Source organism: Silurus aristotelis, assembly GCF_946808225.1.
Source record: "Silurus aristotelis genome assembly, chromosome: 27".
Lineage (NCBI taxonomy): Eukaryota > Metazoa > Chordata > Actinopteri > Siluriformes > Siluridae > Silurus > Silurus aristotelis.
The window spans coordinates 12,219,408-12,245,799 of NC_139600.1; the positions used below are offsets into that span (position 1 = coordinate 12,219,408).

A 26,392-nucleotide genomic window follows, 5' to 3' on the forward strand; every position below is an offset into this window, starting at 1 on the left:
GGAAAATGTGTGAGTGTTATTTTTACACAGATTAAGCAGTGCCATGACTTGCTTGGTTACTTGGCCAATGAATCACTGAAGGACAAGTGAGCGGTTTCTGAAATAGAAAAAAAGAAATTCTCCTTCTTCCCACGGCTGCTATTTGAGAGCCAAAACTAGGCAAAAGCCAAGGTTTTTGTGGATGTGGCTGCTGCTTTAGGTCATTCAGGCCATTGAGTCTAGAGAATTCCATCTGAGATGGAATGAGTGTCCTCCCATGGACAGTAATCCTTCTCGGCAGTGTTACAGTGAGTTAAGCATGAACTGTTGTAACTTGTTTACAGTAATTAGAGAAATGTCATGTTCCCTAATTGATTGACTGACTTATTATTGGTAAACTGTGCTTGGGTCTTCTATACAGTAGGTGGTGGTAAAGAAACTGAGGCAGCAATCTACCAATAAACTCAAGGGTGGGTTTTTACTGCCAAAAGTCTAAAAAAATTAGCAACGATGAAATCTCAGATGCTTGATAAAGCTCTTACTATCCAAAAGTTCACTTCACAAAAGTCAGATTGTGGAAGCATTGTGGAAATTTATGCCTCTCAATTTCCACTTGTTTACTCTGGACTCTGATTTCTCAAGTGTCCAATTTGTAGCCACTTTTAGGCAATTAAAAGAAGTAGGCAGGATTTAATGGAATACAGGTGATATCCCAAAGCGCTTTATTTATGTATATTTGTGCTAACATGAGTGTGTTTTCTTTCTTTCTTTCTTTCTTTCTTTCTTTCTTTCTTTCTTTCTTTCTTTCTTTCTTTCTTTCTTTCTTTCTTTCTTTCTTTCTTTCTTTCTTTCTTTCTTTCTTTCTTTCTTTCTTTCTTTCTCTTTTTACTTCTGTCTTTTGTTTTATTACTGTCCACTGGTTGCTGGTTGTGGTGGAGCTCCAGCCCCATGCATGGTGGATTTCCCCTGGCCTCCTTTAGGTTTCCAAGTGCTTTTCAAGACAGGTCTCTCTGACAGTGGCTGGATCACATTTGACATGACTGTTGCTATGGATGATGGCATGGAAGTTTGCTCTGAATAAATGCTTGTAGTGTTCAGGGCTACTCAGGCGTCAGTGCTGTGATGTATTGATGTTTGATTATAGCAACTGCTTTAGAAGAATTTTGTTCCGTTGTTTGTTTTAACACAGTTTTGTCTCTTAGTAAGTTTTGTGTCGATTTCCAAAAGCGAATTGGGTATAAAAAAGGCACAAAATAATTTAAGTTTAATGCAGAATGCTAATGCCTATAACTTTCTTTATCAACAATTAAGAATGGAGTGTCAATGAAATATCCCTATATCAATGAGTGTGAGGGTTTCTGTAAAACAGACAATAATCTAAAATCCTGTAACATTGACATCTGTAGGATAAATGGTGTAAAATTAACACTGGTGATGCAAAACTAGAATTGTCTCTAATTGCTGACATTTTTGCTGTTAAAGTACTATATGCCTTCCAAAAGAGTAAAATTTTTTACTGGGAAGTGACAGTGGTGAGCAAACGTAAAAAAAAAATAAAAAATTTATACACTTAATTACTTTTAAGTCCCCAAAAAGAAGTTAGTAGTTTTTACATCATTTTCAGGGCTTTTGGATCAATAAACTCACATTCGGCGCAGCTTCTTGTAAGGTGAAAATGCTCCTGGTGGGATGGACTTGATGCCGTTCTGTTCCAGTCGTCTGCAGAAGGAGGAAAAAAGGGAGGGAAAAAGACAGGGGCATTGGTGGAAGTCGAAAAAACCAGACAACAAAGAACACCATGGCAACAAAGCTCATTAACATGCAGCCGCTCGGCCCGATTGCATAATGGTCAGGTGCTTCTTGTTATCCCGACCTCGACTGGATCATATTTACATAATAACCAGTGATTGAGCCAGTGATAATGACAATGAAAATCATAGAAATGCTTGAAATAAGAAAGGGCATTTGCATTTTCAACTGAAACTGTTGGTCCCGTGTCTTTCACTCCTTTGGTCAGCTTACACACTTCCTGAGTTTAATTTGAATCTCAAGATCCACAAGAATGTCTTTGAATTGTATGTATGTAAATTTAAATTAGAAAAACCAGTTAGCAAAGAGGTCCAGCGACTTCTTTAATGAGCAATTCTTTTGTAGCTAACTCCTGACAGCTTTGTCCTACAAAGAAGCCAAGAGGTAGTAATGGCATTATGGCTATGCATTGTGAGGTACAAGGGTTAAACAAGTAAAAGAACTAAACCTAAGCTTAACAATTCAAACATCTCACTTGTACAAACTTGCCAAAATAAGCCCCAGATGGTTGTTCACCCGACCCATAAGACATGCCAATGTTACCTCTTGTCCGTCCAGTTCAATTCAGAATGAAAAGCTAAAAGGGAAATGAATATGCAAAGGTAGGCCCTGCTCTAGCTGAGAAACAGAAAATGCCACGTGACTTATATAGTGAAAGTTTCAGTTTTGCCAAAACGAGGACCCTGAGCATTTTAAAATCTCAGACATCTGAGATTACTTAACCCTCTACACTGCTGGCATCATTAGAAACCACGAGTTGTTCTGTCCTCTTTTTACATCACAGGCAATCATTAGGAGAGTTCGAATTAAGCCACACACAATCAGTCCTCGCCATCAATCTTGCCGAGTTTCAAGTCCAGAATCTGTCCCTACGGCTTTTGCTCTGTGCACCTGCACTTGTGTCATTACACACTGTCAGATACATTCTGCTGCAATATGTATTTACTGCGATTACACACGTTTCATATATGTCTCTCTATGACCGAAATGCCCACATGTATGTATCTGGTTCTTGTACTGATTTACTGATATCCTCTTGAACTTAACTAGGTGTATTTATGTCACCGGCTGACTATGCCTAAGTGCAGTGTGTGTAATGGCAAATCAGAGTGCACCAGAGGCTCAAATTCAGACTGTTTAACTGTTATTAAAGGCATGTGATCCCTACGCGGAATCTTTATGAATCGGACGCCTCTAATCAGCATCAGCTGCGCTGGAAAAAGTCCGGGAACGCAATAAAGGTTTATATCTCTCACATTTCGAGAGTCCCATTAGTGGCTGTGCATGCTGGCCTGATTTTCTTTTATTATTTTTTAAGAAGCCGTTGCATAATGACCAGACATTTCACCTCTGCCATAAGGCATAAGCCTTGATCCCCCTAAGCCTTATTAAAAAGGGCAATTTTAAAAGCTGTGAAGTGACCTAGACCATCAGAGCAGACAAAAGTGCCTCCGCTTGAATACAGAAGCCCAATTGTGAAATGCTTCCACCACAGAGGCATGTCTTTGCTTATATTAAAATAAGAAATGGTTTAAATGTGGATCCTTAGCAAAGATCAGATCTCATTGATAGTGTTAATGGAATAACAGTGGTGGCAGCGAAGACTGACACATTATTTTTAAATGAGCGAGATATTCTGCTTCAAACATGCATTTAGTTAAAATTAAAAAATGCTTAATAAATTGCTCTGGTACTGATGTTTCCAGACCACAGGACAGAGCGAAGCACATTCCTATGGTGTTCATGATTTGGAGCATTCTTTTCCAGCCATTATTATTATTTTCTTCTTCAGCCTAAGTGCACATCCATACTAATTTACTTGCCATGTTACACCCGTTTTAATAGGACCGCATTCTATCGAGATGGTTCACTGTCTAGGAGTCTCTGGCCTGAATATAACTATTGCGCACATGAGCTTCCAACCCTTCCCCCAAATCAATACTTTGTGACTAAGTTCTGTCACGATGTGGAGATCAGTTGATGAATAAAGAAGCTTATACAATGGCAGATTGGAATTGATTACGGGTCAGAGCAAAGCTTCCACAAAGACTAGATTGATTATCCACAGACAAGCTGCCCAAAGCCTCCAATCAAAAGGAGACAAAAAGAGAGACACTCGTCGAAAATAATCCATAAGAATGAATAAACTAATCAAGGAAGCACAATCAATGCATGCTATACCATTCATCAGCTCGGAGTTTGATAGCTACTTGTATTACCCTGATTTGTCTTGATGTGATCGTGTTCCGCTAATACACAAAAAAACTTAAAAAAATAAATAAAGATAGGACTTTGTCAGAAATAGTACAAAACTTGATAATGATCTATTGGCTCCATGCTGAGGTATCCAAAGGGCAAAAAATAAAGGCTAGTTTTTCTGGGGGAAAAAAAACAACAGACTGTCAAAAACAAGTCTGGCTGAAAAAAAAAAAAAAGCATGCTTTTGAAACCCCCAATCTGCAGTAATCATAGACATTACAAACACACTCCCACATAGGCCCAGACCAGGAAACAGAAATATAATGACTGTTGGGCTTCTGTGATTTGTTTCGAGGCCATGAGCAAGCGTGGCTGTCCGGCTGAAATTGAAAATGATTGTATAACAAAAGAGAAAGAGACTCATGTAAAAAATGGATAAAGATTGGGGAGCAGAGTGTATAGATGGTGCAGTCCTGAAGAAACCATGATGATGATGGTAGGCTGGAGGTCGATATATAAAAAGGAAACAAGCCTGTAAAGTTGAAAAGAAATTCTGTATCAGCCTCATATATTATAGGACATGCTTTCATAACTTATTTTGAAAGAGGGAAAATGTTTCAAGGTCATTGAGGGAAAGGAAATTCACTAGAGCTCTATGGATGAGTGCTGAGACAGAGATATGCTACATTGGGAGTACGAGTAGATACACCTGACTGAATGCAGCCTCAATGCACAAATATTGGCACAAAGCCACGGTTTCTTTGTACATACAGCATAAATACAGCAACATTAATGTATAAAAATTAACTCTGTCTTTAGAAGTGTGTATTATCACGTTACGACCTGTGTCAAGATGGCCACAGGACTTTACAGACAAAACCAGCGCTATTTCAAATACGAACACCCGCTTCTGGTCTCCCGGGAATGTTCTGGCCTCCTCTGAACGTTGTTGCCAAGGTTCTGTAAATGGGTCAGGGTTATTAGGCAACACCCATGTTGTGCATGTATTTTTAAACATGTTTTCTGAAGTAAACCAAAATGCAAAAATCAGTTCACTGCCCTCCCTGCCCTCAGCCTCCATAATATGGGATGAGAAGAGTTTCGTTCATTCGACTAAAAATGTGTGATTCATACAAAAAAAGTGTGTGTGGAAATCTAAAATAATAGTGACACAGTGATAAAGCTGTTCAAACAGGTCTCTACTTCCTGTATAACTTCCCTTCGTTTCAGGCTTTACGACTCACCAGTGGTGGACGGTAATGAAGTAGATGTAACTCGTTAATGTATTTAAGCAGCCTTTCCATGTATCTGTACTTTACTGAAGTATTTACATTTAAAGAGACTTTTACTTTACTACATTTTAAAGTCAAATATCTTACTTTTTACTTTACATTTTGTGAAATCAGTCGATCCTTTTTATTTACAACCGGATAAAAACTTAACCGGTCAAACACGTGGCAATCCACCAATCAGGGTCGAGCGCAAGCTTGTTTTGATTGCCGCTTTGCGGTATCTACTTATCACCAACATACAGTTCAGCATCAGTTCAACAGCAATAAATACTGACTCGAACTTGCCACAATACCTATGGCCTTATTTGCAGTTTTTTCTTCTTAAGTCATTGAAAAGAAAGACGATCATTTGAATAGATATCAATCAGTGTTTTGCTCATGAATATCATTCTAGTAATAGATTGATGTGCTAAGAGTAACATTAGAGTCAATCCGAGTTGATTAAGTAGGATTCATGTGACAAAAATGATAATAGGAACATTATAGCCATAAAAAATCATAGTATTTTGGATACTTAAGTACATTTAAAGGCAAATACTTTTGTACTTTTACTCAAGTGAAAGAGCACTTTTACTTTTACTGAAGTAATATTACCATGTTTATCTCTATTTTTGTCATGACACATGGAACAAACACTCGGTGAGCTCACAGTCACGTATCCCCACAACTTGAACTCAACCGCATGGTTTGTGTACGTCATCCACCACTGCACCTCACACATTAAAATACGTTATGAGATTTACATTATTATCTAATGCGTTCTATTAGTTCACAGTGGAGCTGAATGTCATTACAAGATGTGCTACAATGTTCACAGTCTGACCCCACACAGCTAATAACATTCACAGTCAAACCAAATTTTAATCAACTCTGCATTTTTTAGTGCTACGTCAATAAAAGCGAAAGGTCCAGCGGGGCTTAGTGGCCAAAAAAAATACGGAGAGCGAGCCAAGGCCACATTAGCCTGCCGATAGCATCTCCTCACTGTGAGAACAGCCTGACGGTTTCCTTTGTGCAAGTTGGGCTGTGGATGGATGAATGAGCTGCTAACATGGCCACCCTGCTCTATGGATATGTTCACAGCTTGATAAGTGAGTGAGATCCAAATCCTACAATTCCCTTTCGTCCTGATACACACCAATGCAACATTAGCAGTTCCATACAAAGAACACGGTGAAACGTTATTGTTATTCGCTTATGTTTTCTGTCATAATGACACAATAGGGAATTAGACTCCAATTATAGACCAAGTCCAGTTCAGATTTACAAAGTATCCAACTTAGGATGTCATTAATATAAGACATGCTTAAAATGGCTTCGTTACATTTTCAAGGCTTAGATTTATATTACAAATTCTTATGTAAGGGTTTGTTTAGACTAGTTGTTGAAGTGGGATCTGGCGAATCCCAGCAGTTTCAGAAGCAGTGCCAGGGGGTCTGTGAATTTTTTTGGGTTTTTTTTGTTAGTGGAAATACAATCCATCAAAGGTATTATATTTAATACTCGGTTTGTATAACGGGTAGCCAATTTAACTAGCTACTTGAATTTAATTTATCCCTGATGAGCAGCCTTGAATGTGGCAAGGAAAAACTCTCTTAGATGTTATGAGGAAGAAACCTTGAGAGGAACCAGACTCAAAAGGGGAACCCATCCTTATTTGGGTGACATCAAGAGTGTGATTATAGTCTTTAAAACAATACAGAACACTGGAGAGTGAGAAATAACATGAGCACTGGAATGTACGATTAGGAGTAATGTTTTTTTCTACAGTCTTTTACATTCATTTGTGGTTATAAAACTAGGAGCAACTGAGCAACTCAAAAACTCTTAAACATGGGCTTGAACGTTATATTAGTTAGATGATGATGATGATGATGATTTTTATTATTATTATTATTATTATTATTATTATTATTATTATTATTATTATTATTATTTTCATTTCTATAATAGATTCTACACAATCCTAGACTTGGTAGCAAATGTCATTAAACTGTCCTTTCTAACATTAAAATGCTACGGTTTCCATAATACTTCATAATAAAGATCTACGGTTTTCTACAGGTACCATATACTGTTATTGACAATCTGTTGTACTACAGCATATCGTTTTCCTGTTAAGAGATATTCATGGTTTAATTTGCAGGACGTAGAATGTAGCCATCTGTATTTCTTGTTCCGTTTTTATCATTTCTAGAAGTCATTTCTAAAACTTGTGATTGTGTTTCCTTTTTCTAAACCAAGTCCAAACACAAAAATACAAATATTTAGCTAGCAGATTTTCCTATAGATGCAAATGTAAAAAAAAATAATGATAATTATCATAAAAAAGAGAGATATGTAGATCCTTGCATAATATTAAGATACTATCAAACGCGATTTCCTAGAAGCAGTCGGTAATCGTAATCATGGCCTTCATGTCCTAGGCGACATCTGCATGCAGATAAGCCACTGTCGGTTTCAAAGTAATTGTTCACATATGTCCGCTGCATGAAAAGGGCAAAAGGGGAATGGTCAGATGTTCAGGCTCCCTGCAGATGATATATGTACATTGTGTTTTGTTTAAATGTGGGAAGTTTAAAAAGCTAGGACCACTATACACTATTTGTGTTAAACACGGGCTCATTCAAAGCTGTGATCGGACGCCAGATTCAATAAAAATATAAAGTTTATAAAATATGAAGTGTTGTTCCTTACGCCAGTAAATTGCCTTAATAACGACGCAGATCAAAAGGTGGTCGAAAATTCATGTTGATTCTAAGTATGAAAACAGTGACAGGAAATTTGAACAGCTTTCTTTTTTCATCATATGTGACGGTTCACTGGACACATTAGAACAATATTTAGTGTTTTTTTTTTTAGCTGTTTCATATATTTTTCAGATATACGGTTACACTAGCATAATGTGATTCATTTTGTAGTCAAATTGAAATAGACAGTAGAAGCACTGATACTGTGGTAGGAGGAGTTCATACTGATACTCACATTTCAGCCATGTTTTCAGGCAGGTTGGCTGGAATGGCGGTTAGTCCTTTTCCCCTGCAGTCTACTATATTATTGCTGCAGGAGCACATGGCAGGGCAGGAACCAGAAGCAAGATTACATGTTTGTGGACTGGAATTCTCGGAATGACCTGCAAACATTAGACAAGGTAAACTGTCAGCAACTGTCTTTTATTGTGCCGATATGCATTTGAAGCCATACAACATATTTTTTTAAGAATTCAATTAATCCAGTTCAGAGAAAGTCTTTTTTAGGCTTGATGAGCTGAATATGGTAAATAATAATCAGCAAATCATTAAGGCGTAAGATTAAATAAACACACACACACACACACACACACACACACATATATATATATATATATATATATATATATATATATATATATATATATATATATATATATATATATATATATATATATATATATATATATATATATATATATATCCAGTGTTATGGTGCATCCTTTCCTGTTCAATCATGTGCAGAATCCAACTCCTGAATTCAACACTGACCACAGAGGAAAGAACTGTGGCTCTGGCTTAAGGCACCATTAGTCTTGACAAGTCCCTGGAAAAATGAGGTTCAGCCCTGAGCTTTTTCTGTTCAACAAGTTAGACGTCAGTCAATTACAACTATATGCCACTTCCTTGTAGGCGAAAGTAAAAAAAAAAAAAAAAAAATGTGGGATTGTGACATTGAATTTAGTGAAGGGAAACAGAAAGGGAATTTCTTGCTTGTACTACTTTCGAAACAAAATCTGTTGTAATAGTATCTTGGCATTGCCAAGGACAAGCCTGATTCACCTCTAGTGCAATACGCTGCATATTAAAGGGGCATTAATGCAGTCCACCACCCGAGGGAACGCTTTGAAATACGCACAATCAGCGCTTCTCACCACAATTCAGTGCTTCATCCCTCGCCTAGGAAAGAAAAGTGCGCAGCAATATGCATAAACTATAATCGTTCCTTTCCATGTCCTCTCTAGATACTCTTTGCTCTGCACCTGTTATAAGAAGATAGCACTGCACTGTGATACCCTCTAGACAGCGTAACCTAGAAAGCCAATAAAACAGACTTTTTAATAGGCTAATTTGCACTGCATAACAAATCAGTTCCTTGGGAGCCTTTCGACCAATGAATATTTGATTCGCTTCTCTCTCTCTTGGTCTTTTTTATTTATTTTTGACAGAGTTCTGTTGTCTGTTGGTTAATTCATATCCAGAGAAACTCATCCAGGATACAGAAAGTCACCAGATTAGGAAAGGCAAACAGAAAGGAACCACACCACCCTCAGTATGGGCCAAATCAGAACAACTCTTCGATGGTGCGATAAACGTAAAGTTAATTCTGGTTTATTTTAATGTAACACTTATCAGGTGACCCCGGTATCATGCAGGTCACACAAACAGATCTGGATTATTGAACAACCCACATTAACGAAGGTGTGTGTTCGCCCATCTGGCGCCATCTGTCTAAATGGCGAACGCTTTTCCCTAGTGTGTCTGGTCATGTCGAGTGGATTTGTACACATAAGCATTACACAGTGAAATTCCTGGCACTAGTTCATGGCCCATTGACTTAATTACAACTACTTATATACTTAGCTTATCAGGAGGCCATGCTTTTAGCCACAGCCTTGGTGATAGAACGTGGACTTAGCCTTAATCACTGAATTGTCATAAAACAAACAGAATAGGAATTAATAAGAGATAATACAAGGTTGAACTCTTTGGAGGCGATAGAATTGTAAAGTGAGATATGGAAAAAGCCTTCCCACCATCCGGACAGCAACACACAGATTCCACTCATGCACCCATTCCATCCTAAATCCCACACAGGTGTCTTCTCTTCATGCATTAGCATATATACACACACACACACACACACACACACACACACACACACACACACACACACACACACACACACACACACACACACTGAAGTAGTAATGCAGCCAACATGCATTTATGTGCCAGCGAGACACACAGTAATGATCTCTGCACTGCGGGTTCATGTGCTGGTCAGGGCTCTGGAGACATGGCTTGTGCCTGATTGGGCAATACAGATAAATATTTGAAGCTTTTGGACAAAGGACATGAATCAGACTACCACAAGAGTATAAAATCAGCTAAAAAACATTGCATTCATATAATCACTATAAATCTGCCTCATTTTCTAACTGTGACCTCACCTCACATATCATCCAGGTTACATTTATGTTGCCTCCTCTAATGGTCTAATAGTTTGAATAAACATCAAACAAAACAATGGCTTTTACACCTTATATGCACCTTATAAATGCAGTTGTGATTTCCCACATCATCTGCTCAGTATCTCACCAGTAGCTCAGTTCTCACTGTCAATAAATAAATAGTTCATATTCTGTCAGGCTGCTTGTTTGTGTGAAAATCACAAGCCATGTGAAAAGATCCCCAACCTGCATCAATTCTGCAATTTTCCCAAACTGTTGCTGTGACTTCCTTTGAGCAGTTAACAAGGCCTAGTTCTGTCTAAAAAACCTTGTCCTGCTTACCTCAGAACAGAAAAAAGTCTCACTGGAGGCCTTTATGACCCTAAAAGTGTGAGGGTAATTGCAGATTATCAAAAAAGCAGGTCCTGTGGAAAAGAACTTGCTTCTTTGGATGGAAAAATCATCCCAGTTTTATGCTAATAAAGGTAACAGTATACGAGAGCAACAAAGACTGCTTAACAAGACTCTATGAAGTTTTTTTTATGCTAACTGGAGCAAAAGTTTTGGCTGAAGAATCTGACACAAATAACTGATGATTTTGAACAAAGGCTCCAAACAACTGTTAGTATATATATATATATATATATATATATATATATATATATATATATATATATATACAAAATCTTGCAGCTAAACCAAAAAACACTCCATATTCAGATTCCACAAAACTATCAAATGCAATTGGGAGCTTCTGTCTCATATCTGCCAGACCTGACCTTGTATACCCTGGTGATTCTCATACAATCTTTCTTTGAGTGGTGTGAGGGAGTCACCTGATATCTTGGACCTGGAAAAAACACCTGTGCATTTCTTTTTTTTTTTTGTTATTTTCCCTTTTAATCTATCCAACCAAGATAGAGGGATGCTGAGTTTGCCAACTGTTATCAATGTGACAGTGCTTGATATTGTGGTACTATGAAAAAATGGCAGGAGAATGAACCTAGCAACTACAGCTGGGAGAAATAAAAGTGAGTTACCTGAACAACTGAACTCGTGTTTCTGGATCTCGGCCACGTTGATCCCACGAAGTTGTGGTGGAGACGAGCATTGGGTGAATAGACCAAGTGTAGGTCTCTGTCGCAGCCATTGGGACAACCAAGACAGGTGGCAATCGCAATTCAGATTATTTGAGTGCAATCGGCTAAAGAGGGGAAAGTGCAGTTATAATAAGGAGGTTACAAAAGTTTTTATTGGAGCTACATTTAAAAAATGCAAGCAATATATTGTTATATACTATAGATACATTCATCATTTACTATTTGGTCTAATATTGACATATCCTTAAAGGTACTGCCACATTTGTATTCCCAAAAGGTGTGAAATTAAATGGTCTTGACTGAATAAAAACTATTATTTAATTATTTTTTTCTCTGGATTATCTCGTGACAGAAACTGAAAGCTCTAATATCATGTAATCTGGAACTGAGCTGTAGTTTAAATTGTGGGTGGTAATCTTTTTTTAATTTTAATTTTTTTACTTTTCCCAAAATTTGGGAAAGCAGTCATCTTTATTTCAGCATGCATTCACATTTTCTAATTATACATACACAATGGGGACAGAGGGGGTATTCATTTCTAGGGCTGTTCGTGCAGAATCGTCTGAGGATCAACTGAGGAAATGGTTTTTGGCATGGCTACAAACCCTAGTGTGGCCTATGGCTGCCCACCAAGACTCCATGGAATGATACAGTGTGTGTCTTCTGGCCCAAAGCAGTGTGGGACAATGGTTTCACTAGCTGCTGAGTTGCCTGCTGAGCTGGCCAAAAAAAATGGACTCTAAATAAATAAAAATGTCATAAAGTTTGTGGATTGAGGTCCACAGAGAGACCCTTATGCTGTTTAAAGGTTCTAAATTATTATTTCAAATTTGCTTTTGTGGCCTGTCAATGAGAGGGTGGTCCGACATGGCTTCAATACGACACAGAAAAAACTTTTTCTGATCGGATATAAAGGACCAAGATGTTGAGCAAGGAATGGTTATAAACCTGAAAATAACTGACTTTTAGTTTTTAAGTCTGTCTGCGTAACCTGACTGTATATTGGGATTACGGTATTGGTCTTATCAGGCAGATGAACAAGGGTATTCCTGTACTTTTTCCACTTATCTGTACTTTAAGTATTTCCATTTGGGGAGACTTTTACTTCAACTTCACTAAATTTCAAAATCCGTAATCGTACTTTTTACTAAATTACATTTTGTGAAATCAGTCGTTACTTTTTTTTTATGAGTGGATAAAACATTAACTGGTCAAACACGCAGCAATTCACCAATCAGTGTGAAGCGCTTTTTAAACTAGTTTAGACTCTTACTTGCTACAACACCGGTGGTCTTATTGGAAAAGTTTTTGGGGCTCATAATAATTGTAATAGATATCAATCAGTGTTTGAATCATAAATATCATACTATTAATAGATCGGTGTTCTACATAAGTGTATTTAAACTGAGTTGATTAAGCAAAAATGATAATAGGAACATTATAGCAGTGATAAATCAAAGTACTTTTTATATTAAGTACATTTGAAGGCAAATACATTTGTACTTTTACTAAATAGAGCAATTTTACTGGTAATATTTTACAGACTGTATCTCTAGTTTTACTCAAGTACATGGTTTGTGTACTTCCTCCACCACTGGTTTTATTGTTAGCATTCATTAGAATTTTCTGTGAAGCGTTAAAAATACTAAAAGTATAGAAGTACACATATAAAAAGATCTCACTTTGACAACAACAGCAAAAAACTTAATGATTTTTTGTGTGTGTGTTTTTACTCACAACGTCCTCAGCTTTGGCATGTGGTTAAAACTCGACACCGGTATGGCACTGATGTTGTTGTTGTTGAGTGTCCTATAAAACAACAAGAAAAATGACGTGCAATTAAAAGCCAATCCTGGCAAAAAAGCTTATTCACTTTAATTACCGCTACTTACTTCATGAGATTTACTCTAAACCTAATCCTGTTTTTACTGCGAATCATGGTATCAGTTCTTCTTTCTCTTTTAAAGTTTATATTCAGCTTTTTTTCCCCTAAAGGTATCAGTGTTCTTGTCTGCAACTCTTCTATTTCCTGCCTCTCATTCACCCTCCTGGAGGGCAAGTAACACACCATTACTTGCAGATGGAGAGTAACACAGAGTAAGAACCAACCACTGTGAGCACCGCCATGGCAAATTCAACCCAATCAGGAACGTTAGGAGGTGCGAAAAGTTGAAATTGCTTTTTTTGGGGAATGTCTGTTCACAGGCCCTAGGGAGCTTATGTAGGTTTATGAAGTCTCGTCCGTGTCTGGCAGGGTGTGATGATTTCCTAATAGGAAGCAGAGATCGCTTTTGTTTCCATAGACCTCTGCTGGAGGTCATTTTTATCCACTGTGTTCTCTGTCATACTGTGTCCACACAAACACACAAGCAAGGAAAAGAAAACACCCCCACAAACAACTTACAAACATACTGTAGAGCAATATGGCTAAAATCCAATCACTACCTCAGCTCTGTCAGATGAATGATCGATGATAAAGATCTCTTGGCTAAAGGAAAGAGTGTTTTTACTACATCTGTAACATATGTGGGATCACTTCGAAATGTTTGTCTGTACTCGCAAAAAGACTGAAATCTTAGTTAGGTCAAAAACTCCATAATAATGCAGTGGCAGTTATAGGTACAGTCAGTAAATAAATTTTTGCTGCCGGCTATTATCTATTAATAAACAGTAAAAGTACAATATTTTGAGCCTGATCATGGACACAGAATGTGTTTCTAGGGGGTAAACTTTCTGTAGCCCAACTAACTGGAGGTAACTGGTGCAATAAAACTAATTTGATCACTAAAATTATTAACACTAGTGTACAATAATAATTCAGATTATAAATGATGATAACCTAAATGATTCATTGCAAAATTATTTGCCAATACTGATTTTAAAATACACCTACTTCATCTAATCAACATTCATGAATGAATAGTGGAACTAACTCGTCTTTGAAACAAGTTTTATCTAAATTTAGCAGAGTTAGTGGTCTCTGAGATATGATTTAAAAATGATGTCATGTCGAAGGAATATAGTTTTATACTTTGACAGGAATCGAATTTACTCATCAGCCAAAAACTCAACCCTTATATACTTCAATACTATACACTATATGGACAAAAATATTGGGAAACCTGACTTATCCAGCCATATCTGGTTCTTCCCTAAATTATTACCACAAAATTGGAATCATACATTTGTACAGAATGTCTTTGGATGAGGAAGAGTTCCATTTTCCCTTCATTTGACCTCATGAACCTGTTCGAGCATGACAATGCACATATGCACAAATTCAGCTCCATGAAGATATGATGTACTCTACATAGGGTGGAGTGGAAGATCTTGAGTGGCCTCTTAAGAGCTCTGACCTCAATCCTGCTGAACACCTTGTGGATGAATTGGAACGCTGACTGCACCACAGGCCTCCTCACATCACCAACATCAGTACCTGATTTTCCTAACACCTGAATGATCACAAACCTCCACAACCAAAGTCCAAATCTAGTGGAACACTTTCCCAGAAGAGTGGGGGTTATTATAACAGCAAATGTGGAATTGGCTGGTCGTATAGGAATCGTATAGTCAGGTATCAACAAACCTTTGTCCATATATCGTATAACCATGTCATTCTCAAAAGCCTGCACTTGCCCCCAATAGGTTATACAAATATCCCCTTAAAGTCTAAACTGTAATTTGTTCTTTTTGCAAAAAAAAAAAATACAAGTGATAAATTGTTATAACTGCTGCATTTAATTTACTGAAATAAATGAATTATTGATTTTATCAGTGGAAGGTCATTATATAGATAGTAAGACAGATGTGTAGGTGTGTATGTTACTTACAAAACCTCCAGTCCTCGAAGTGCTCGGAATGCTCCATCCTCAATACAACTGATGTGATTTTTGTCTAATTGACTGCGAAGTAAAAAAAAAAAGATTTTAATGAAAAAGACAGATGTCTTGACCCCACACACACACACACACACACACACAGAGAGCTTTACAGGATCGATAGACCGAAACTGTTTTGAACTTAACAGTGAAAGCGATGAGCAATGCAGAATGTCCAATCATCTAACACCAGCCAGTCTTTATTCATGTGCCTTTTAATAACAGTCATTCCCATAAGCAAGAGCTTATTATATGCGGGAACTTCGCTCACTGCCTGGTGAAATCAATATTAGTGTAGTCATGCTGAATAGCAGAACTGCTTTAGACCTAAATCAGTTCCCTGTGGGTCTCCGTTAAGGCTCAATTATGAATTATCTCATATTGATAGAATCGGCGTAAAATGTCATTAATTATATCTTTGCTAGCATGCACTTGAGACTGAAGGTCGAAGGTTGTTCAAAAATGCTGCACCTTTACCAAACTGAATGCACTATGAACATTAAAGGTAGACATGTTCACATTTAATATAAAATTGGATGCCTGAGTTGTTCAGCTTACAGGTTCTTGATGTCCGTAGCTCCACGGAAGGCCTTGCGGGGAATAGCCTGGATGAAGTTCTCACTTAGGTCTCTGTAAAAACAAGTTGATATGTTATTCAATTGATGTAGAAAATGAGAAAAACCCTGCAAACCTGTGAACATAAGAATTGTAAGAAACAGATCCCTGAACCCTTATTTAATCCAATGCTAAAAAAAAACCTGTATGCAGCCTCAAAGCTGACACTATACAAGTGCAGGCACAATGCTTTTAAGTGGTTTTTAATCTCATTTCCATCACAAACATCTACAAAGCGCCAGTCCTGACTGAACCAATGTGATGTGCCTTTCACTGTGAAGGGTTGCACCATTTAGCTGTTTCTAAAAGCCATTGATGGCACTATTTGTGAACAGTGTTAGAGAGTGCGGATGGCAAGGTGGAGCAAGAAGGACGGTTGCAGCGAAGGAACAAACCCAATGAGGCTAATTAGTGTGAGCTTTTGTTCCGAGGTTCAATGGGGAGCTCGGAGTACGGGTAGTTACCATGTCCAGCGTTTTCTAAAAAAAAATTAAAAGTACATGCTTTCCCACAGAATGGACTTTTTTTTTTCAATTATCAGCCTTGCCATAATTCATGAAGAATAAAACCATCAAAAACAGTTACAGTTGTAATTCCATTTATCTCACCACATGTACAAATCTTACAAGGTACCTGCTCAAACTGGCAGAACAGAATACCCTTTTTTCTGCCATTAAACCAATGACAACTGACAACTTAGTAAATGAGTGCTGTGATTGTGATTTTTCAGATATTTTTCAAGTTATAACCCAGAAATTAACAATATGTCCACCATTGAGAGGCTTTGATGGATATTACCACCAAGATTGACACTGTTTTCATAGTTATGTTGCAAATAGTGAACTGTTAAATCATTGTGGGATAAAAAAAAAAAAATACAGAATAAATTGCATCTTTTTTTTCTTTTTCTTTTTTTTTGCCTAATTAAGCACAATACTCCCTTCACTCTTGTGGGGGTTTTTTTTGTTTTGTTTTTTTTGCTAACTGTGCTTCTCCAAAAAGGATTATAAATAATACAAATAATTGGTAATACGTGGTCATTTAAAAAAGATTTTAATTGACTTTTTTTTTTCTTTCTAAAAAACCACCTTTAAATGGTTAATGATGTGACACTGCAATACCGTCAATATGTTTTTAAACTAGTTATCCCACCAAACATTTCAAACAAAAGCATCCTTAAATAACTGTTCATATTCCTGTAGGTGTAGGTTATTAAAACACACCATGTTGAAATTGCATTATAACGAGGAAAAAGAGTTCAAAAGGTGATGCTGTACGAAAGGGTGGCTTTGGAGAAACAAACGAGGAAACATCTATTTATCTAAATCATCGAACATTCTTTCTTTTCCATAGATTTCACACATCTTTGGAAATATGTGTTGATATGTGATGGAATATACATCCTCCATATACATTCCAGACAATAGGAGAGAGGAATATGGTTTTGATATGCTGCTAAGGGAAATGCATAATTTACAGCTTGTACATGAGCCTTAATACAAAAGCAGACTGCGATCCCACCAGTGGAGTTCAGCCTGGTATTTGATGTCCTGTTGTGCTGATAATTGGCTTGACATGTTTTTTTAATGGACTACACTTCTTCTTTTTTTTTTATTTTTTTTTTTTTACATCACTGATGTTTGACTGTTAATTGCCCTTTCTTATGTGTCTGAGAAAAAAAACAAAAAACGGAGAACAAAAGCAACCTAATTTTCAGCACGGCATTAAGGCAAAGCTTTACAAAAAAGCCAATTGCAATTTGTTACTGATATTTGTAGTTCAGTGTGTTTTAAAGCATTATCATTTAAATTGTTAAACGATTACGCAAAGTCTGTGGATGAGAGGATACAGCAACGTGTCAATTGTGAAAAAAAAAACTTGCTAAATGAAAAACAAAGACTGACAAGCTGCAAATCAGCATCGTAAATCCTGTTAGTACTCACTAACGCGATTGGTGAAGTCCTCCAAGGCTTTAGAGCGCTACGATCGTGTTCGTTAGAATGGATTATGAACTGGTGTTAGGCAGGGGGCTAATTGTAAGCCTTGGAACAAGATAATGAGAAAGCTGAGGATGACAAACGTGGCTTCTTTCTTTCTCTAGTCATTTTACAATGCGCACACGCGCACACACACTCACACACACTCGCACATTGTCTCTGAGAATGTGTAACAGAACCACTTTTGAACTTGGTTGAAGTTCAGGGAAAGACTTTGGAGAGGATGATGGAGAATGTGCGATTGAAAACGGGGTGCTGGGTTCGGAAAATGTTCGCAAGATATGCTGGCATTGCATGAAGAAGATTGAAAATGAAGTAGCTTTAAAAGGACATAAGAGGCAGTGCTACGCATGATTTGGCAAAGATTCGTCTGCAGTGATTCAGTGTAAAGCCACAAGTGTCACTCAAACCCAAGGATCATTGCTATACCTCCCTGTGTCATTATGATGAGTACATGACTAAATATGTTCCCATAAAGTGCCAAATGCAGGGTCTGAATCATTAAGCTTCAGGAATGGCAGGGTTGCAGATACCTATCTAGAAAATGGCTGAAAAAGAAAGCATTCTTCCCTTTTTGGTAAATCTATATTAGTATGATTTATTTACAGGATTATTTGAATGAGGTGCTGAGTTCAGTGGAATACAGTGGAATTAAAACTACTTTAAATGGCTCCTGTTTTTCTTTTTCTTTTTAGTCGACCTTTCAATGACCGATATGCTTTCAGCTTAATGATCTCACGGAAATAAAGCGAGGCCTGAGGACTTTTTTTATTTCTTCCACTTTTCATTATCGAGAAATCGAAAGGACAAGACAAATGGGAGAGTATTTCCTCTAAATAGTCATTGTAAACAATCTAAACATTGTAGACATTGTTTTCTTATTCTTAGGAGAGGTGAAATCTCAGTGGTTAGGGATCCAATATACTGGTTGGTGGTTCATCTCTGGTATCGCCAAGCTGCCACTCTTGGGGCCCCTGAGCAAGGCCCTTAACTGTATCATGGCTCACCCTGTGCTCTGACCTCAGCTTCCGAACATCGCATGGCATATAAGAAGAAAGAATTTCCCCATGCTGTAAAGTACATGTGATAAATATAGAGCACCTTTTTTATTTCTTTGTATTAAATCTTTATTCAGATTTGTAGCTAAACTGTATGGATGCATATAATTGCACAAAACAACTAATGTTTGCTTAATGATTTTCCCATTTTTTGCTTGTCCTTTACAGTTCACTTTCTTTTTTTTTTCAATTGGTGCCTGGATTTCTGTATTAACAGTCCAGCTGGCATGCCCAAAGGTTGAAGAGGTGGACTTTGGCCACAAACCAAGCAGAACTAATTGGAGCAGGGAGCCACATTTTGTCCGGCAGACTCAGGGCCTTATTGGTTATCAGATCCTCCAGTTATGGAGGGTGAAAACAGACAGCGTTAAGTTACAGTTACAGTGATATTAGCAGGAGATTCCATGTGGAACTGTCTGAAAACAAACACATACGAGCACATACAAGATCTCTGTAAACGTAATTATCTGAAGCAATTCATAAATGCAACCCCTTCCACTTACAAAACGACTAGAAAAGCTTTAACAAGAGCTTGTGTACTGATTATTTTTGAATTTTATCAGTGCCCCAGCGATCTGTATATCACTGCATGGAAAAAGTAGCTTTTTATTCAGTATTAATTGTTATAGTCTTTGTAGTCCATTTCATTGGAGCATAGATAGGAATTGTGGAATGCTATTATGCCTAATAAGATTTCAATGTGCTTTTTTGATAATTGCATTTCACAATTAGTCCCCATTTGCTGTTAAAATAACCTCCAATCTTCTGGGAAGATGTTCCACTAGATTTTAGAGTGTGCTTGTGGAGATTTGTGCTCATTCAGCCACAAGGGTGTAGGTTAAGTCAGCTACTCATGTAGATGAAGGAAGGAGTTGAGGTCAGAGCTCTATAGCAGGCCAAGATCTTTCACTCCATCCCAGGAAAAGCATATCTTCATGAAGCTGGCTTTGTGCACAGGTACATTGTCATGCAGGAACAGCCTTGGGTCTGCTAGTTAAAGTGAAAGAAAGATTTCACAGTAACAGGTTGGTGGTCTAGTGGTTAGGATGCGGCGCTCGTTCCCCGGTCAGGGAACCAACCCCAGCCAGTCTTAGAGCCGGTCCCAAGCCCAGATAAATGGGGAGGGTTGCGTTAGGAAGGGCATCCAGCGTAAAAACATGTGCCAAATCAAACATGCGGAGGATCTGCTTGGAGACCCCTAATGAGAGAAGCCGAAAGAAAGTTTACTTTGTGGAAGAACCACCTATGGCTGGGAAAAGGCAGGTGTCCCAGTACTTTAGTCCATATAGTCTATATTCATACACACACTAATTCTACTTAATCCCACTCAGGAAATGTATATAGGAAGGGAAGGAAATTCGGAACCAGCACGCTTATAGAAAAGAACACTCTAAACAAAGCGAGCTTTACCGACTCTCTTTTAATGACACGCGACATCATAATTATAGCACGTTTCGCACACTCGGGTCTTTCGCTTCTAGTTCAGAAAAGTAATTCGGTGGAGGACTTCTGGTTGATCCACATCATTAAGTGCAGTTCAAAACTTATATTGCAAGTTCAAAAACGTGTTTTCATTTCTTCTTCACCCAGACCCCATAGTCTACTTTAGGGATCAGTAGTGATTCAGTATCTATTGGCTAATTATCCACAATATAGCTTATGCTGTCTGCAGCACTCAGGGACGATGTGAAGGCATCGAAGCCTGTGAAACTGCTGTTAAGCAAACACACTGTAGGTGGGAAATTTAGTCAACACAATGGAAAGGATTCGTTCTCGAGTCACTGCTGCCATAGATCTCACATGCTGCACACAGTCATCGTAATTCCGAGATTTAAAAGACATCAGCTATGTAAGTCAGATTAGTTGTATAGTACAACAAAACTAGTATGGCATTGAATTTTGTATAATCTTCACACAATATTTGGTATAAGTACAAGAGGGATGAATAGCACACCCTGGTCCTTGGGATGTGTGTGGATGTAATAGGGGTGTGCACATTTAGTCAAATTAATTCAGTGGTTAAAAATAGAAATCTCAAATACAGAGAGAGAAAAAAGTGAGTAATCCACTTCCTGTTTTTTAAGCCGTTACCGCAAATACTACATTTTGTCTGGTTTACCAGTAATCGTCTCCCAGTTACACAGACCGTCTTTCATCATTCTCCATTAGGCTACTTTTCTTCTATCTATCTGCTACTCACCTCTTTATCGTTCGCTCTCCGCATACCTGCCTCTCTCTTTCTCATTCCACAAAGGAAAGCAAATAACCCAATTATCTCAGGAAACGCTGCGCAATTTAGCTCTACTCTGACTTTGTTCTGGGGTGCAATTTGCAGTGCTTTAAGCTGATATAAAAGCATCCATTGCTTTTAAAAACCTGAGTGTCTTATATATAGGGGTGTTAGAGGAATAAAACAATTGCTCTCCACACGTCCTCCCAAACTACCTGCTGCGAAAATCGAATTTCCAATTGTCTACTGGAAAAAACATTAATAGACGTTAAATTATTCGACGTCCTCAAAATCAGATCGGAAATGAAGAACTGTAGAAGATACAAATAAGGATAGAACGCAAGATAAAGAGTGCTGATGATGCATGGCTGCTGTTTGAACAGTGGCTTGTAATTAGTTAGTCATTACTTGCCCAAATGAGGTGTGGAAAGCTGTTAATAGAACGACAGGGTCCAACAAACACTTACCGACGCCCCGACTCCCCCCTTTAATCTGCTTCGTCAAACACCAAAATTGCATAGAAACAATTAGCAAGGCAGACACAGACACTACATAGTAAATAAATAAGGACAGAAGTGAGACAGGGTTCAGGTTTTGTTTCCCCAATTCGATGCAAAACTATCAGCTGGAACATGTTGGTAAGGATTGACATTGATTATACTTTTTAGTCACTTGAATCGCTCAAACGTCGAAGAAATTTCAGCACTTCCAGAGCCATGAGTTGTTTGATTTGGAGCAAATGGTGAAGATATTAGCATTTTAATTGAGAAAATAAAAGGATAGGACTTCAGGTAAAATTCTCTCAGGATGACACTAAGCACTTAGACTGTATAAATAACTATATTGCACAATGCAACCTTAGACTGTATAAACTCCAGGATGTGAGTGCGAAATCCCCCAGTGTTAGAAAGTCTACAGAATAAAGGTGAGGAAGGTGAAAAGAAAATCACATAAAAAGAGAGTGAGAATCATTTGGAAAGAGATAAAACCCCAAGAATAAGAGGTTGTTAACGGGAGAAACATCAGCCCTGGCTGCAAATCGCTCCGAGAATCAATAAATACCTCAGCGTTTTGACAGCAAGCTTTCTGATGCACTCTAACTCCCTAATAATGAGCCAATAAGGAATGCTCAGAGCACTGCACGCCATCCATCTTCCTGTGCAACGGCACATCCACATCCGTCACTTCTATAAAATCAGCCTGCCTGAAGAGCGAATGCTAGGGCATGACAAATTACTTCTTTTTTTTTGCTGCTTTCTCTCTTCTTCTCTCTGGAGAAAGGGCTTAGGAACTGGTGGGGGGGAGGAGGATGGGGGGGGAGGAGGATGGGGGGGGGACGAGTGCAGAGTTTTAGGTGTGACAGGCAGAAGTTGAGAAGCAAATGATGGATTGCTGTTAGGATTAAAAGAACAGAGTCAGGAGGAAGACCTCAAAGGAAACCGAACAGGAGAATGGGTTTCTGCGATCGCTTGAGGTCTCAAGTCTGAGATGTGTGTGGTCTGAAGAACCTCAAAGCGACACCCCTATCCCTGCTTTCATGAGATATAAATATATGTGTGTGGGTCATAATTCTATCCAATATAAGGCCCTTTTATTGTCTATCATTATTCCATTATTTCAACCAGCAAGTACTTCTATCTCAGCAACTTCTGGTCTTTCACCAAAACTCTGCCATTGGAAGAAGCACTGCAGATGGTCTCAATTCATTCAAGCCATCCTTCTATCACTTAAACTCACACATACACAGAATATCTGGGGGAAAGCTGTTAAAATATGGCATTACATATTAAAGAAAGTCCATATGCTTTCGCTTTCCCATCTCACAAACGGTCTGCTTTGTGTCCCACACCAATATTCTTAATAAATTAAAAGTTATTATAAAAATTGTATTTATTTTATTTTATTTATTGGTTTATTCACGATTGGTATGATTAATTTCTTGCACAATGTAGTCGTTACTAAGTATTTAGACCCTATATGAAGTATATGGGCCTAGTAAAAGTCTTGTAAATATTTTTAAGCAGTTTTTATTTTCAAATTGGTGTCATGAAGGTGTATAAGATTTTGACACATGTCTATTTCATTCAACCCAAGTGTTTTAGTGCCTAATGAGTATCCAAATTACTCTAGAAAGAAATTCTTGTGTGTGAAACCTCTTTTCACTTTACAAGGGATTCACCCTCATACCAACTTGCACTCTGGGGGCCAAAAATGAGGGAACTTGACAGTTTATATTACACAAAAGGTTACAAGTTGAGCTGCTTTCAAAAGTTACATCTGTTACTCATTTCCTTGAAGAAACCTTTTTTTGTTATAGAAAGCACAAATACATATTGTGGACTGTATAGATATACTATAAGGTGGTTTTTCCATGGCACACTCAGGAATGACGAATAACCTCAAGTATCAAAAGCTCTACAACTCGAAACCTTCAAGCAGAAAAAGACCCTCTTATACAGAATGTTTAACCTCGTCTCTAAGGGGTGAACACTACAACATTGTTTCCCTATCAAAGGGAATTTATATGCAGATTCAGCGAGCTAAAAATCCTTATGTATACTTAAAAAAAAAAATCATCACTGTGAGGTTAAGTGAGATTGTTTCCTCAGTCTAAATAGTAGTTGTTTTTTTTTTTTTTATGTATCTTTTAGGAGGCCATAAAAAAAGCTAAAAAAAACTCTATAGCTCAGAAGAATGTGTTATGTCAATGTACATAACATATTTTAAAACTAACTCAAGGTTGGGGCATTCGGTTACAGTAAAGCATTTGGATTTCGTCGTCTTCCAAGCCATCATGGTTTTTTATTTATTTGAGTTTGTGAGCAGGCTGCAGGAAAGGACCCGTTAAACTGAATTATCTTGTTTAGGGCCAGAGTCTGGAGAAAAGGAGCACTGAGCTAGCGTGTCCCTCAGATTCACTTTTAGCCAACATTTTGGTGCTGATGTTCAACATGATCCATGATATTTTCTATGATTTTGCTTGTCACATGAATACAAAGGAAGATGTCTGGAAGCACTTCAGTATGCACCATTTACCTCTGCCATCTAAAAGAAACTGGAGAGAGGTTCATGCTATAACATCTGTGCAATATGACATATTCCAAGTCTACCATTGTTCTCTCATGTCATCGCTACTACCTTAATTACTGTTACACTGCCAAAAATATCCCACTTGACTGGAGGTGTTGGCTCAATTAGCGAATCTCGGTGGTGCAAAAGTCTTTAAATACACCCTATGGACTTCTAGCAGAAAAACTGAGATTGGCAGACAGGAGGCAAAAGTTGACAAATAGAATTGACTAAGCTCGATTTGCTTGATTGATATGTCTCAGGATGCAAATGTGTGTGGTTGTGTGATTATGCAGACGAGATGCAATGGATACCTGCCAGAAACCAAGCGAGAGCAAACGCAAAAAAAAAGAAAGAGAAACAAGCAGAGCGAGAAAGTAAAATGGCCAAACGGAGAGGTGTAACTGTAGTGCAGACTAATAGCCCATTACCCCATTAGAGCACTTTAGTGCTTGGCCAGGTTTAGCTCCTATTTGTGGCCACATAGTGCAGCTGAGAAACATTTCCATCAGTTTGTCTGAAACTAAATGGCATCAGTACGTCCATTACAGAACCACTAGAGAAAAATATAATTTCTACAATAACTTGTTAAACTCTAAGAATAGCCAGCTATAAAAAAGACATACTTTACATAATTTGCAAAAGCTAATTCCACTTGAACGAGATGCTAAGAGATTGAAAGAAGTACTCAACACTATCCAGGAAATAAATAGTTTCAGTCCATCCATGTCTACACACACACAAACACACAAACACAAACTCCTGATATGTGCCACACCAATGAAAACTATGCCGCACCTATTAATTACAAAACAAGCAGAATTTCCATAAATCTATTTAGAATAATCAGCTCATTTCATACTAAATGAAGGTTGGTACAAAAGGTAAGTACGTAAGTGTAATGCGGGTAGTTATTTAGTAAAATGATATAAATTACACTGAACAAAAGATCATTATATTTGCACTGTTAATATAAAATAAATAGAAACATAAAGCACAATTAATATGAAGTAAATTTTATATTACAAATTGAATATATTCTGTTATATCTAGTCTTTTTTGGAAGATGAATGGGAGAATACAAATCTAAACATGTTAAAGCAACCATACATTAAATATCCATAAAACCATCTTATACTCTTTCCTCTAAATCACCTTCAACACACCCTACTTTGCTAATACCAATAGCTTGTGCCACTGAAACAGACAAACCCCTAAATCCCCATTGATTTTGGTATAATTAAGATCCAGGTTGCAACTTACAATCAATTTTGCAGCTCTGGACAGAACAATAACAGCAAAGTCAACAGTCCGAGTGCTATGGTGTTTCTCATTCTTCTAGGTGAACCAATGTTCGGCTTTTGTGCTCACTTCTGATCAATGGCTATGTTAAGAATAGGCTCTGACTAAACAAAAGGAGCTGGAAAGCAATCATAGGACTCACTCATCTCTTTGTAACTCTTTCTCTCTTAGTTCTGAACACTTTCTTTCAATACCTGGCTTGTGTATTCTTTCTTTTGGTCAGATCTTCACATCTACACTTTAATGGAGTTTCCTGCTGAAGTACACATTCTTCATTTTTCACTTTTTCTTTACTTACCAACTTCTAGGTATATGCAGATTGAGGTATACTGCAGTGGCTGTAAATCACACAGTCACATGTACAGCCAGCTTCAATAAACCATAGCCTCCTTATCTCTGGACTGCACACACTACCCAAACCTACACATAACACTATCTGTGTTGGGCTCAGTTAGAATGATCAATCTCTATTTATTCACCAAGCATATCAGGGTCAGGAATATCTGCCTGGTACCTCCTTAGAGCCGAGTGTAGGCCTTTTATGCACTGACTCATCACTCACTCACTGTTCTTTGACAGCTAATGTGACTGCTGGCACAGTTTCCTGTATTCTTACGTTTCAGTGCCAGGATATACAAAGCTTGCTGAAGAACCAACACAA

The 26,392-nt window shown here is 37.8% G+C and overlaps 1 protein-coding gene across 4 annotated transcripts in view; it reads right to left on the reverse strand.

Moving 5' to 3' along the window:
* Positions 1-26,392, reverse strand: part of slit1a (slit homolog 1a) — a 90,863-nt gene that overhangs the window by 29,628 nt on the left and 34,843 nt on the right. For all 4 annotated transcript variants that reach the window (XM_083532687.1, XM_083532685.1, XM_083532686.1 and 1 more), the window contains exons 5-10: positions 16,019-16,090; positions 15,413-15,484; positions 13,320-13,391; positions 11,523-11,686; positions 8,265-8,412; positions 1,627-1,698 (exon numbers count right to left, since the gene is read on the reverse strand). In XM_083532687.1, coding sequence (XP_083388813.1) covers positions 1,627-1,698; positions 8,265-8,412; positions 11,523-11,686; positions 13,320-13,391; positions 15,413-15,484; positions 16,019-16,090 — 600 coding nt within the window. The remainder of the gene's footprint in view (positions 1-1,626; positions 1,699-8,264; positions 8,413-11,522; positions 11,687-13,319; positions 13,392-15,412; positions 15,485-16,018; positions 16,091-26,392) is intronic.